At 48.0% G+C, this 12339-nt stretch overlaps 1 protein-coding gene across 1 annotated transcript in view; it reads left to right on the top strand.

The window, feature by feature from the left end:
- DLL3 (delta like canonical Notch ligand 3) overlaps positions 1 to 7737 on the top strand; it is an 87500-nt gene extending 79763 nt beyond the window's left edge. Inside the window, exon 9 of the mRNA XM_029571302.1 lies at positions 6627 to 7737. Coding sequence (XP_029427162.1) covers positions 6627 to 6632 — 6 coding nt within the window. The 3' untranslated portion in view covers positions 6633 to 7737. The remainder of the gene's footprint in view (positions 1 to 6626) is intronic.
- Positions 7738 to 12339: the final 4602 nt, after the last annotated feature.

Raw genomic sequence — 12339 nt, 5'->3', positions numbered from 1 at the left:
GGTGCAGCAGGAAAGGCTGTCCCCAAGCCTTTGTCTAATCTCCAAATAGTTTTGTCCCTCCCCTCCCCTGAATATCTAAATAAAAATTATATATAGACTCATCTGAGTACCACAAACAGACTCTCCTGTTTGTCATTCTCTGTAAACATTTTTTCTTTCCTCCCCTGCTTGCCAATACTAGGGGGCTTCCTAAATATTTATGAACAAGAACCAAAAAGAAAAAGATACTATGACCCCTTGGGTGGGTCATGGTCTGGTCTGTCAGGACTCAAGGAAAGGAAATTAACAGGTATGCTTACATTTCACCTTCCTTATCATCCTGCCAGACCAGTCCAGATGAATGGGAAGTGTCCAAGCAGTACCTAACCTGGGCAGCGTGAAGCTATCACATGCTCCAGGACTCTTGTGCAAACCCCCGCATCTTTGGCTTGAACATCTGACTTCTTCTAATGATTGATAAATGAATGTAAAGAAGCCCACGAGCCTGCCTTGCATACGTCTTGTGGAGAGACTAGTTTTTGCTCCTCCCACTATAAGGCCTGTGCCCTCATGGAGTGCACTCTCAGCACCTCCAAGATCCTTCTGCCTTTTCTGATATAAGCTGAAGTTATTGCCTCCTTAATCCACATGGCAATGGATGCTTTTGAGGCTTCCTTCCCCTTTCACCATCCTCCAAAGAGAATGATTAGCATATCTGACCTCCAGAAGGTGTGTTTGACTTTCAGGTACCTAAGCAGTGCTTGCATACATCTAGAAAGTATAAGGGTCTCCCTTGACCTTGTATACTCCAATCTGAACACAAGCAGTGATATCACCTGATTCTGATGAAACTTTGACATATCTTCAATAAAATGAAAGACAGAGACCAACATTTTTCTGGTGAATAGATGGCCACTAGGAAGAACCCCCCCCCCCCCCTAGGCCTTCAGCATTAGGTCCTTGACCGATACCTTCCTCAGTGGCTCAAAGAGGGCTACTGCTAGCAATCTCAGGACTAATTTCAGAGCCCAAGACTGATCACCTGGCAGACTGGAAGCTGAACATGTTTCACCCCCTTGAAAAAATGCACTACATCCGGATGAAAAGCCAAGGGTTCAGGCAGTGGTCAGAGCAGGCAGAGTTCAATCAGTAATGGTGAGCAGGCAGTGGTCAAGCAGCATCAAGGTCCAATCCAATGTCAAGACAGAAGTCCAATCCAATGAGACCAGGAACAAAAAGGAGGAAGGATGAGGGACCACAACCTCTTCTATGAGACAGATCTTCACCTCCACAGAGGCTTGGGTCTACTTCCAGCTAGCCCTGGCATATTAGGGCTCAACCTAAGGAGAACATTGAAGACAGATGGCGGGGAGACTGACCACGAAGACAAGAACTCAGAAGACGAACCGGACACAGGAACTCAGGGAAGACAAACAGTGGAACCAGGAACCAAGGATTAGGAACCAGGAATGCTGACACTGCCGCTGGGCCTGCCTCAATGATCCTGAATCAGCGATCTAGCCACATAACTCCCAAAACGCTGCCTACAGAACGAGACCCCCAAGAAAGGAAGACTGAAGTGGCTCTGAAAAGATCATTTTAGATTGCCAGTTAGTCTCTACTTCTAATGGTATTGTCGTCTTTCGTGTGACTGTGGAATCCTCTCATTTTCCTGGCTGCCAGTTGGAGGGAAGAGGAAACCTGCTGAATTTTTGCCCTGCCTCCTACAGCTGATTGGCTCATTTTGTTCACAAGAACCAATCAACTGCTGTAGGCGAGAGAGAGAGCCTCTTGCTAGGAACAGGTTCTTTCACTACTGGCCTAGGTCAACAGGCTTTAAGAGGAAGGGGAGATTACTGAGTGGGAGCACTGTGCTGTGGAGAGAAGGAAATGGGGGCGGTGAGAGCATAGTGAGAAGGGAGTATGCTGAAAAGAGAAGGCTAAAAGCATGGGGTGTAGAAGAATGAGAGCACTTGGAGATGTGGGAGTAAGGAACGCAATGGGGGGAGAATGGTGAAAACAATTGGGCAGGGGAATACAGAAGTGAGAGTCCTAGGTGTGGAGGGGGTAGCATAGGTAAGAGCACTGGGTTAGGGGTGTGTGTGTGTGGGATGAGAGCATTAGGCAGGATGGAGTGGAGGGTGAGAGCATTGGATGGGGAAGAGAGGAGTGAGTCCACTGAGTAGGGTAGAGGGAATGTAGGGTGAGAGCACTGTAGAGAGGGAGAGCGTGGGGTAAAAACACTAGGCAGGGAGGAACGCAGGGTGAGAGCACTGGGTAGCAGGGGGATTGTGGAATGAGAACAGTGGTGGACAGAGTATGGGGTGAGAACCCTGGGTGGAGGGAAAGACAATTGAGTGAACTGGGCAGGGTGGGGGTGTGTGGAGTAAGATCCCTGAGTGGAGGACAGTGTGGGTTGCGAGTATTGGGCAGTAGTGGGAGGGGGAGCATGGGCTGATAGCAGTGGATGTTATTGGGGGGGGGGGGAGCGGGGTGTAAGCACATTTGGCCATGGGGAAGGTATAGTGGAGGGTTGTGTGTTTTTGTTGGTGGGGGAAGAGCACAAAATGAAAACCTGCACCAGTGCCCAAGTGATCATTAATCTGCCACTGGCCCAGAGAAGCACTGTTTGGCCTCCAGTATCTGGACGCCCCAAAAGAGTCAGCGGCAGTGCCAGTGCCAGTCTACTCCTACTGGCAAGAGGTGCATAAGAGAATGTGAAAAAAATCCAAATTCCATCCTCTCAACTGGTAAGAATGGGGACACTAAACATTGTGTCTCTAGGCAGCTAAGGAATTCAACTGGTTCCCAAACCACACCAGTTTGCGGTGTTCAAATCTGTGCAAATGCATCAAGAAGTCTAAGAAGCATATCTTAGTTCCCCCCCTGCACCCCGGGCATGAATCTCAGACATTGGATTGGTTTGGTGGGAGACATTATCAGAACGCTATGCTCCAAATGGATCAAGGTGAAATTCTGTTGTTAGCGTTCTCAGCCGCGGACGTCCACGGCTGGTCCCCCACTAACCTTCTCCGCAGCGCCGGGACCACCGCTGGCACCGTGACAGGGAGATGTCACCGAGGTAGGCCCTGCTCCCCTCCGGGCTGAATCAGTCTTCTTCGGTCAGGTCGGCGCTGGAGCGCTTGTTCCCCGGCCTTCTCTCCGCAGCGACGGGCTGTGTGTCTCACTTCCGGGTTCCAGCAGGCCGACCCTCTCCTAGGTAGCCGCCTGCTGCTCTTAAAGGACCATCATCACCAAATTGCCTTCAGCTGCCCGGATGACATGAAAGGCCTGGGAGTATTTATGGAGGCTTCCTCTTCCTGTTCTTCGACTTGGCAATGAGTCTGCTTACTCTCGTAAGTGTGTCTGTGCCTCTGGTACCTTTGTTCCTGCTCCTGGACCACTCTTTGGCTTCTGACCTCGGACTGGTGATTGGCGACTCTCTGGCTTCTGACCCTGGACCGGACTCCGAATCTTCCATCTTCTCAAGGGCCCACCTAAATCCAAGCGGCCCGGGTCCCTACGGGCTCCACCTGGGGGGACCGCGGGTTTCCAGTGGCGAAGATCCAGTTGGCCCTTGCTTCAGTTCAGCCTCGCCTGCCGACAGGGGAACCTGGGGAGTAGTCTCCTCAGGTGGCACCAACTCCTCCTTGGGCTAAGGGCCACATCTTCTCTGCCTCCACTACATCTGTCCACTGAGTTCTAAGCAATTGATTGTAAGAACCATCTTACCAATTTGGCATTTGATCCTTTTGAGAAGGCATCAAGAGAACATAAGAATATAAGTTGCCATACTGAGTCAGACTGAGAGTCCTTCAAGTCCAGCATCCTGTTTCCAACAGTGACCAATCCAGGATACAAGTACCCAAACATTAAATAAATCCCATGTTACTAATGCTTGTAATAAGCAGTGGCTATTCCCCAAGTCAACTTGATTAATAATTTAGGACTTCTCCTCCAGGAGCTTGTCAAACCTTTTTTAAACCCAGCTACACTAACTGCATTAACCACATCCTCTGGCAATGAATTCCAGATCTTAACTATGCTTTGAGTGCAAAAGAAGTTTCTCAGATTTGTTTTAAATGTACTACTTGCTAACTTCATGGAGTGCCCCCTAGTCCTTGTACTATCTGAAAGAGTAAATAACCAATTCACATTTACCCATTCTAGACCTCTCATGATTTTATAGACCTCTATCGTATCCCCTCTCAGCCGTCTCTTCTCCAAGCTAAACATTCCTAACCTCTTTAGTCTTTCCTCATATGGCAGCCATTCCATCCCCTTTATCATTTTGGTCGCCCTTCTCTGTATCTTCTCCAGGGCAACTATATCTTTTTGAGATGCGGTGATCAGAACTGTACACAATACTCAAGGTGCGATCTCACTATGGAGCGCTACAGAGGCATTATGACATTCTACATTTTATTCACCATTCCTTCCTAATAATTCCTAACATTCTGTTTGCTTTTTTCACTGCCTCAGCACACTGAGTCGATGATTTGAATGTATTGTCCACTATGATGTCTGGATCTTTTTCCTCAGTGGTACCTCATAATATGGAACCTAACATTGTGTAACTACAGCATGGATTATTTTTCCCTATATGCATCACCTTGCACTTGTCAACATTAAATTTCTTCTACCATTTGGCTGCCCATTCTTCCAATCTTGCAAGATCCCCCTGCAATTTATCACAATCCACTTGTGATTTAACTAGTCTGAATAATTTTGTGTCATCTGCAAATTTGATCACTTCACTTGTCGCTCCCCTTTCCAGATCATTTATAAATATATTAAAAGCACCGGTCCAAGTAGAGATCCCTGAGGAACTCCACTGTTTACCTTTCTCAACTGAGAAAACTATTTAATCCTACTCTCTGTTTCCTGTCTTTTAATCAGTTTGCAATCCAAAAAAGTACATTGCCTCCTATCCCATGACTTTTTTAAATTTTCTTAGAAACCTCTCATGAGGGACTTTGTCAAACGCCTTCTGAAAATCCAAATACAATACATCCACTGGCTCACCTTTTATCCACATGTTTATTAACTCCTTCAAAAAAGTTGTGAGGCAAGACTTCCCTTGGGTAAATCCATCCTGGCTGTGTACTATTAAACCATGTCTATCTAAATGTTTTGTGATTTTATTCTTTATAACAGTTTCCACAATTTTTCCCAGCACTGAAGTCAGGCTCACTGGTCTATAGTTTCCTGGATCACTCCTGGAGCCCTTTTTAAATATATGAGGGTTACATTGGCCACCCTCCAGTCTTCAGGTACAATGGATGATTTTAATGATGGGTTATGAATTACTGTAATTTCTGTATCTTCCCCAGCTCTCTCCTCTCAATAGTGATTGCCTGCTATTTTAACGATTATGGCTTGCCTATGCTAACTTCCACTGGAAGCCACATCAGCTGATATCTGCCCTAGCATGGGCAGCAGCAAGGGACCAGTCTACAAATAGTTTTGAGTGACAGTATTAAAGTAGCAAAGAATCAGGATTTAGCTGTGGCCATGCCCTGATGGAAATGGGGACTTCTCCATGGCCCTTCTAGACTACCCAGATTGCAAGCTTGTCACGTCTCCCTTCCTTGGCTAACTCTGCACTTGGGTGTAGCTCAGTGCAATCTCACAAGTAGACTGAAAATTGATAGCGATGCCTCGTGTGGTCCTGAGGTAAGCATCTAATTACATGAGTGAGCCTAGGATTGAAATCTCTTCTTCACCTAGGGATAGGACTGCCTCATACACCTCCAACAGGTGTAGGAAATAGGATGTTCCTTTTCAGGGACAACTGCAATGATGTCCATTGGGGATTCACTCAGTTGCAATGCTGAATAGAGTTTTGTCTATTTTCCTAAGCAAGACAGAAGTTCCAATTAAGTGATGGAAAAAGACTTTTTCAGCGGGCAGACAGGGCAAAGCTCAGCTCACTCCTGAGGTGGCTGTTTGGTTTTGAGGAATAATCCCTCTGATAGCATAGAATTGACCACGATTGGTTAGTCAGAGGGTGGCTGTTATGATATTCCTATTGCAGAGCAGTGAGGAAAGCAAATGTCCTGTAAGCTTTATTGAATCTGCTCATGCTCCCCACTTCTCCAGATTGTTACGTAACCTTCTAATATGCCATCCAGTTAACATGAAAAGAGTCATTTTAGCAAGTGATGCCATCCACAGTAGCCAATTGAAATGGGAGCATTTTACTTACTATTTTTTTTCCTTTTATAGTAGTGCATCTGGAACATATTTTCAGTTCAAAGAAGCACCAGTAGCAAAAATAAAAGGTCAAAGGATGAAACTGATCTATGACCTCAATAACATGGCTCCCTCTATGGCATGTTGCATACAATTTTGAAAGTGGGATCTATGTTTAGTTTGACTGCATGCAGGATTTCAGATCCCTCTGAGGCATTCTCCCGGGGCATTAATCTGTTCATTCACCCAGAGCAGCCACTGACCACATAGCACCTCCATGCCACACTGAAGAGAGAGTGTGGCTGGCCACAGTCTCCAAGGTTCACCATAGCAGCAGTAGGGGGAAGGTGAAAGATCCCACTCCTGCCCGGAGTCACTGAGGAAAGGTCCTCGCAATGCTGTGAATTCTTAATGAAGTGTTTCTTCTCCTTTCTTCTCTTTTTTTTTCTTAGGTTTGAAGATCTGTTTGGACTTAAAGCCATTTGAGCTCCCCATCTAAAGAATGTTTACAACTTTCCCGGACTTGGGTGTTTTATATTAATATAGACTTTTTAATATTTAATATTTATTTCTGCTGCTATTTATGGAACGGATGCACCCTTTGAAAACCCTGGCTTGGAACTCATTCTGCTAGAAGGTTGGATGTGTGGTGGAGGCATCGGACAGCAGGCGGACATGTGGTGTCCGAGACACCAGGTGGCTAAGCGGTAAGTGTTAAGACAGCAGGCGGATGGATATGGGTTATCCTGGACTCGCACGAGGCAGACAGTTTTTTGGACCCCCCCCCCCCCCCCCCCGGGTCTCTTGGAGGCATGAGGCGGATGGAGAACGGATGTGGCTATCCATGTGCATGGCGGATGGATTTGGCGCATCTGGAGGCACGTGTGAACGGCAGACGGACGTGAAAGGGAAGCAAGGAAGAAGTTGCACTAGGAGTTCTAGAACGTTCCAAGGACTCCTTGGGCTCCGGCTTTGAGAAAGAGGCTGGTCCTTTTTGTCGGCAGAGATGGCGATGGAACAAACCCCACCGTGCGACCTGTCAGTCAAGGCGTGCTGCCTGTTGCCCCTTGAACTTGCTAAAGCAAAGAAGCCCTTGAGCCAGAGCAGAGAGACTTCTTACACCAGAGGGTCTCCTGGTGCCGGACAGGTGGCAGGACACTGGGGAGGAACAAGGGCTTTGACCTTCATTATGGCGGAAGAAGGACAATGGATGCTGGTGGTGAAGCTGTACTTAGCTCCTCTCCCCCTTTTTTGAAAGATTTTCTGAGGGACTTTGTGAGGGAGAAAAGGAAAAAAACTAGAACAGTCTCATTGAATGCCGAGCGTCAAAAACAATACCCAGGAAATAAAGAACTATTTTATATGACAAAAAAAAACCTTATCGTTGGAAAGCTCACCTTTTTTTTTTAATAATTATTTAAAAAAACAAAACAAAATGCAGTGTACAGAGCTTCAAGATGGCCTTTATTATATCTTCTATATAAAAGCTATTTAAATGTGTTCATATTTATGAGGCGTGTGCATGAGTGTGTGCACACCTTCTTGTCATTCTGTTTTTGTACGTCCCTTTCCTATCGAAAGAAACAAATAAAGTATATATTTTGCCAAAACAAAAACTGTGTACGTTGTCGGATGAATTTTGTGTCTCTGTCTGGGGAAGATACAGAATGTCCTCCTGGTTTTCCTTACACCCGCCTGCTCCCGCTCTCCCCCCCCCCCCCCCCTTTTTGTTTTCTTCAACAATATTTTCAACGTTTTGGTACCACAATTTTTTGGGTTTCTAGCTGAATTTTGTTCCCACTGCCGTTAAAGAACCTCTGCAGTTACCAGAATAATGGTGTTCTGTACGGTCTAAAAAGTCCAATATAAAAAAACCTTTTGAAAAGGATGGCAAGGAAAGATTTATCGTCTGCAGGAGGCTGTGCCTTTGGAAATGACATCTTTCTGCTTTTCGGAGCGGTTTATCTGTATTTCTTTTTGGTTCATATGGTAGTGTGAGGGTGTGACCCGGACTTCTTATGTCAGCACGGGCAGGGACATTCCTGCCGGGTGACATCACAGGGAGAGAGGGGCCTTCACCTACACCAGAGGTTCCAAAACCTGTCCTGGGGGGGTCCTCAGCCAGTCAGTCCGCTTTTCAGGATCTCCACGAGCAACGTGCATGAGGTCAAATTTCCATGCATGCTGATGAGACTATTGGTTTTTCACCCCAAGTGTAAAAAAATAAAAAAATGTGCACCCGACCCGCACATGCTTACGCCCAGAGCAGGCGTTAATTTCTGAGCACCACAAAATGTTGTACAGAAAACCAGAACAGACTGCTTTTCTGCACATCCTCTGACTTAGTAAAAGGTTTAAAAAAAAAAAAAAAGTGCCGGTGGTCAGGTTAGGGAAATGGACGCTCAATTTACCATGGCGTAAAATTGAGCGTGCGTTTTCCTAACCCGCGGACAGGCGACCTCGCCCTGGAGCCCACTGCCGAGGAGGCGCTAAGGGCGTGCAGTTGACCCTAGCGCCTCCTTGGCAGCGCGACCCCTCATTTTACATATTGCATCGCGCACCCAGGAGAGGTGCCTGGGCGTCCCTTAGCAGAGCTCCCGCTTTACATGTTCATTTATTGCATCTGCCCCTTAGTTTAAAAAAAAAAAAAGTGTGAGAGAGGGAAAAGTCAGTCCCAGTAGGGGAACTTGTCAGACAGGGCAGGGGAGCCTGGAGTGAGGGCTGAGCAAGAAGGGGCATGGGGTGATGCAGGGAAAGGGCACCTGATGCAGCCGTTTCCCTCTAAGTAGCTGGCAGCGTTCAGCCACCATCAACCTAAATGCTCCAGGAAAGGGGTCATGGAGGCGAATTCTTGTAGAGTGGGATTTCAGGTTCAAACAGCTGGACAAAGGGTTACGTTTTCTCTCCATTAACTCCCTGCCCTCACCCACTCTCCGTCTCCCAGTTGCTTTGGGGCTGTTTTCCAGGCCGGGGGGAGATTCCCTTGTTTCAGCTTTTGTCCCCCTCCCCCATGGGACGGGAAGGACCGCATTCACCCTGCCAGTGTCTCTGGGGGGCGGCTTCCCTGAGGTCGGCCTGTAACTGCTTGCACAGGACTGGTGCTCCGGGAGCTCCTGGGACGAAGGATTCTGGCCCTATTTGTGTAAAGGTGACAGTAATAAATAACTACAGTCTGCTCCCTCCCCCCACTTCCCCCTCGCCCCCAATCTCCTGCGCACAGCTCCGCTTTCCCACAGTCCAACCTTCGAAAACAGGAAATTCACAGCTGCACAACAAAAGAAAAGCTGCAGGCCCGGGGGGGGGGGGGGGGGACCTCGGTGCATAACAGCTCCCGGCTGATGAAGAGCGCAGCTGCCTGCAGGTCAGCATTCACACACTACTAGCGAGGCACAGCACAGCAGAGCCCCGCACACCCCTCCCTAACGAGCACTGCAGTGCACTGCACATCCTTCCCTAACAGCACCGTAGTACATTGCTCACCTCTCACTAATACCCCTGGCTAACAAAGCACTGTGGTGCAGCATAGGGAACAGCCCTCCCTAACCCATCATTGCAGTGCCCTTAACACCTCTTTACACAGCACCGTGGTATGCTACCTACTCCCAACTGCACTGCATTCCACTGCACACCCCTTGCTAGCAGTGTGCTGTAACTTCCTCACCATGACATCACTGAGGTGTGCTGCAAACCCCTGTCCCCAGCACTGCCGTGTTTTCCACCTCACCAGCACAGCAATGAGATGCACTGCACACCCTTCACTAACACGGCAGAATGGAGCACTGCACGGCAGCCTCCTCTGGCAAACTGAGCACCGAGGCCCACTGCATGCCCCTCACTAACAGCACTGCATTGTGCTAGACTGCATGACCCTTCCAGAAAACTACAATATACTGCATTCCCTTCACCAATAAAGCCAGCGTAACTCTGCACATCCCTCGTTAACACAGCACTGAAGTGCACTGCACATTCCTCACCCTCCCTAATACAAGGCGCACATCCTTCATTAACAGCACTGCAATGAGCTCAGTTGCTTGTATTTCACTGGGCTGAACAGGCTGCTCTACCCTATCTACTGAATCCTTATCTCTGGATTTAAAGACAGGCCCCTGCCTCTCTCCTCCCACCCTTCCCCATTCTCGCTCAGCTTTTTCTTGGGCCTCCTTTCCAGGACTCTGTGGCTCTTAGCCCATCCCCCCTGCCCATGGTCCACCTGCCTTCCTGGAGCTCTCTGCTGGATGTGCCGACCCAGGAAGTCTGCCCTGGTTCTTTTCCTTCACTGCTAAACAGAGGCAGTACAGAAGGATCTGCTTCTTAGCAGGCACAAGACTCTTTCCAGCACTTTATCACAAGGAAAATATAAAGCTACCTCTAGAACTCACCATTACCACCCCCATCTCCGTCTCCTGGGGGCAGTGGAAGACCTTTTGGGTTTGGAGGAGGGGCCAAACACATCAATCTCTGCCCCTGCTCCCCCCCCCCCCCCACACACACACATCCTGCCCTGGTTGCTGATGCTTTCTGGGGCAAAACGTTGGTGGCCTTCCCATTCTGCTGCCTATGCCTGCTTCAACTTGAGGCATTGCATTGTTACAGCACTGAGAAAATGCATCTCTGCTTATGTCAGCAGCGACTCTGCCACCCAGCAGCAATCCTGCTGCCACCTCAGCCCTGCCCTGCAGCAACCTCTGCAGGATAACTGGCTCTAAGAACTATGGTTCCTGATCATGGGCTGCAGGGATCGGGCGCCAGGAAGGGTAGAAGTTTATTTTTCCACTCCTGCCCCAACCCACTTTGGAAACATGAGTGGGGCCTCCAGGTCCCCACTCTCCCAACTCTGGAATTCATTTAAGGGCCTCCAAGCCCCACCCTCCCACCCCTAACCCCACTGAAATGTCAATTGGGCCTCCTGCTAACAGGTTCAGATGATGATGTGAGATGTGCTAGCGCCATTTTGAATTTGTCACCCTGCCAACATAAGGGACACCAATTCCCTTTTGCTAGTGGAAACTTGTCAGGAATCTTAGGGGAGAAGCGGTGAATGCCAGATTTGGATTTTGTGGCGGTCAGAGGTAGAGTGCCAGGATCCAGAAGCCCAAAGTTTTCTTGGTGTAGAGGAGGTGGGCCAGGCCCTTTGCCATGCATATATGAAGCCCTCCTAACAAGAGAAATGTAACTGCACTTTAGGTGTACTTTTCTCGCATTGGAAGGTCAACCTTCAACCTCGCAGGATTTAACTCTGGATAGTCACTCCAGCATTAACACTATTAGAGGTTATTTCCAATCTTTTTAGAAAGGTTTGCATGTTAGTCAGTTACCTTCAGGAGCTCCAGTGGTAATGCCAATGCACGTGGAAATTATCTACATTACTGGCCTTAGTGCCTAGGCATTACCCCTAGAACATGATCCTCTAAATGGGCTTTATCAACCACCGTATTCTATGTTTTTATATGCCAGTACTAAGACCACCACACACAGCTCTTCCCTTGCACCTCTATCCTGCCCTGCAGCTCCCCACCTCTGCTATTCCAGTGCTGAATCCCCCATTCACAGTTCTGTCAATGCACCTCATTCCTTCCCTGCAGTACCCCTGCTATTCCAGAGCTGAATCCCCCATTCACAGTTCTGTCAATGCACCTCATTCCTGCCCTGCAGTACTTCCTGCTATTCTACATAAAGCTCAGCCAATGCATCATAGCAGTGACCTACAGATCTCAGGCTAATGTTCCTTGGTAGCTGGAGAGCTGAAACTTTCTTTTCTTTCTCCAAATGATTTTGCAAATACAGCTTTCAGATGGAAGCCCAACTCCATGAGCTAGAGCTGGGAGTGCCACTGGAGGAATGATTACAACGGGGTTCCAGTCCCAGCTCTGGCTCCTGTGAGCAATTGAAGTGTGGGAAGCTGGAAAGGGTAGAGCTAAGGTGGGAAAAGGAGGGGATAGGCATGCAGAAAGATAGCCATTAGCTGTTACCAACTGTTTCCTGTTTAGGTTTTATTTTTAGTCAAGAGATGAGAAAGGAAGTGATCTTTCTTCCAGCACTTGATTCTTCCATTATTTGCCATAAGAGGAAATGAAGTTTCCCCGACAATATAGAAACACATTCCGGTGTGAGTCTTGTTAACTACTTCATTGCAATTTCAGGTAGAACCCGCCTCATTCCAGATGT

This window comes from Rhinatrema bivittatum, chromosome 11 (genome assembly GCF_901001135.1).
Source record: "Rhinatrema bivittatum chromosome 11, aRhiBiv1.1, whole genome shotgun sequence".
Lineage (NCBI taxonomy): Eukaryota > Metazoa > Chordata > Amphibia > Gymnophiona > Rhinatrematidae > Rhinatrema > Rhinatrema bivittatum.
This window is presented reverse-complemented; position numbering and strand designations above follow the sequence as displayed.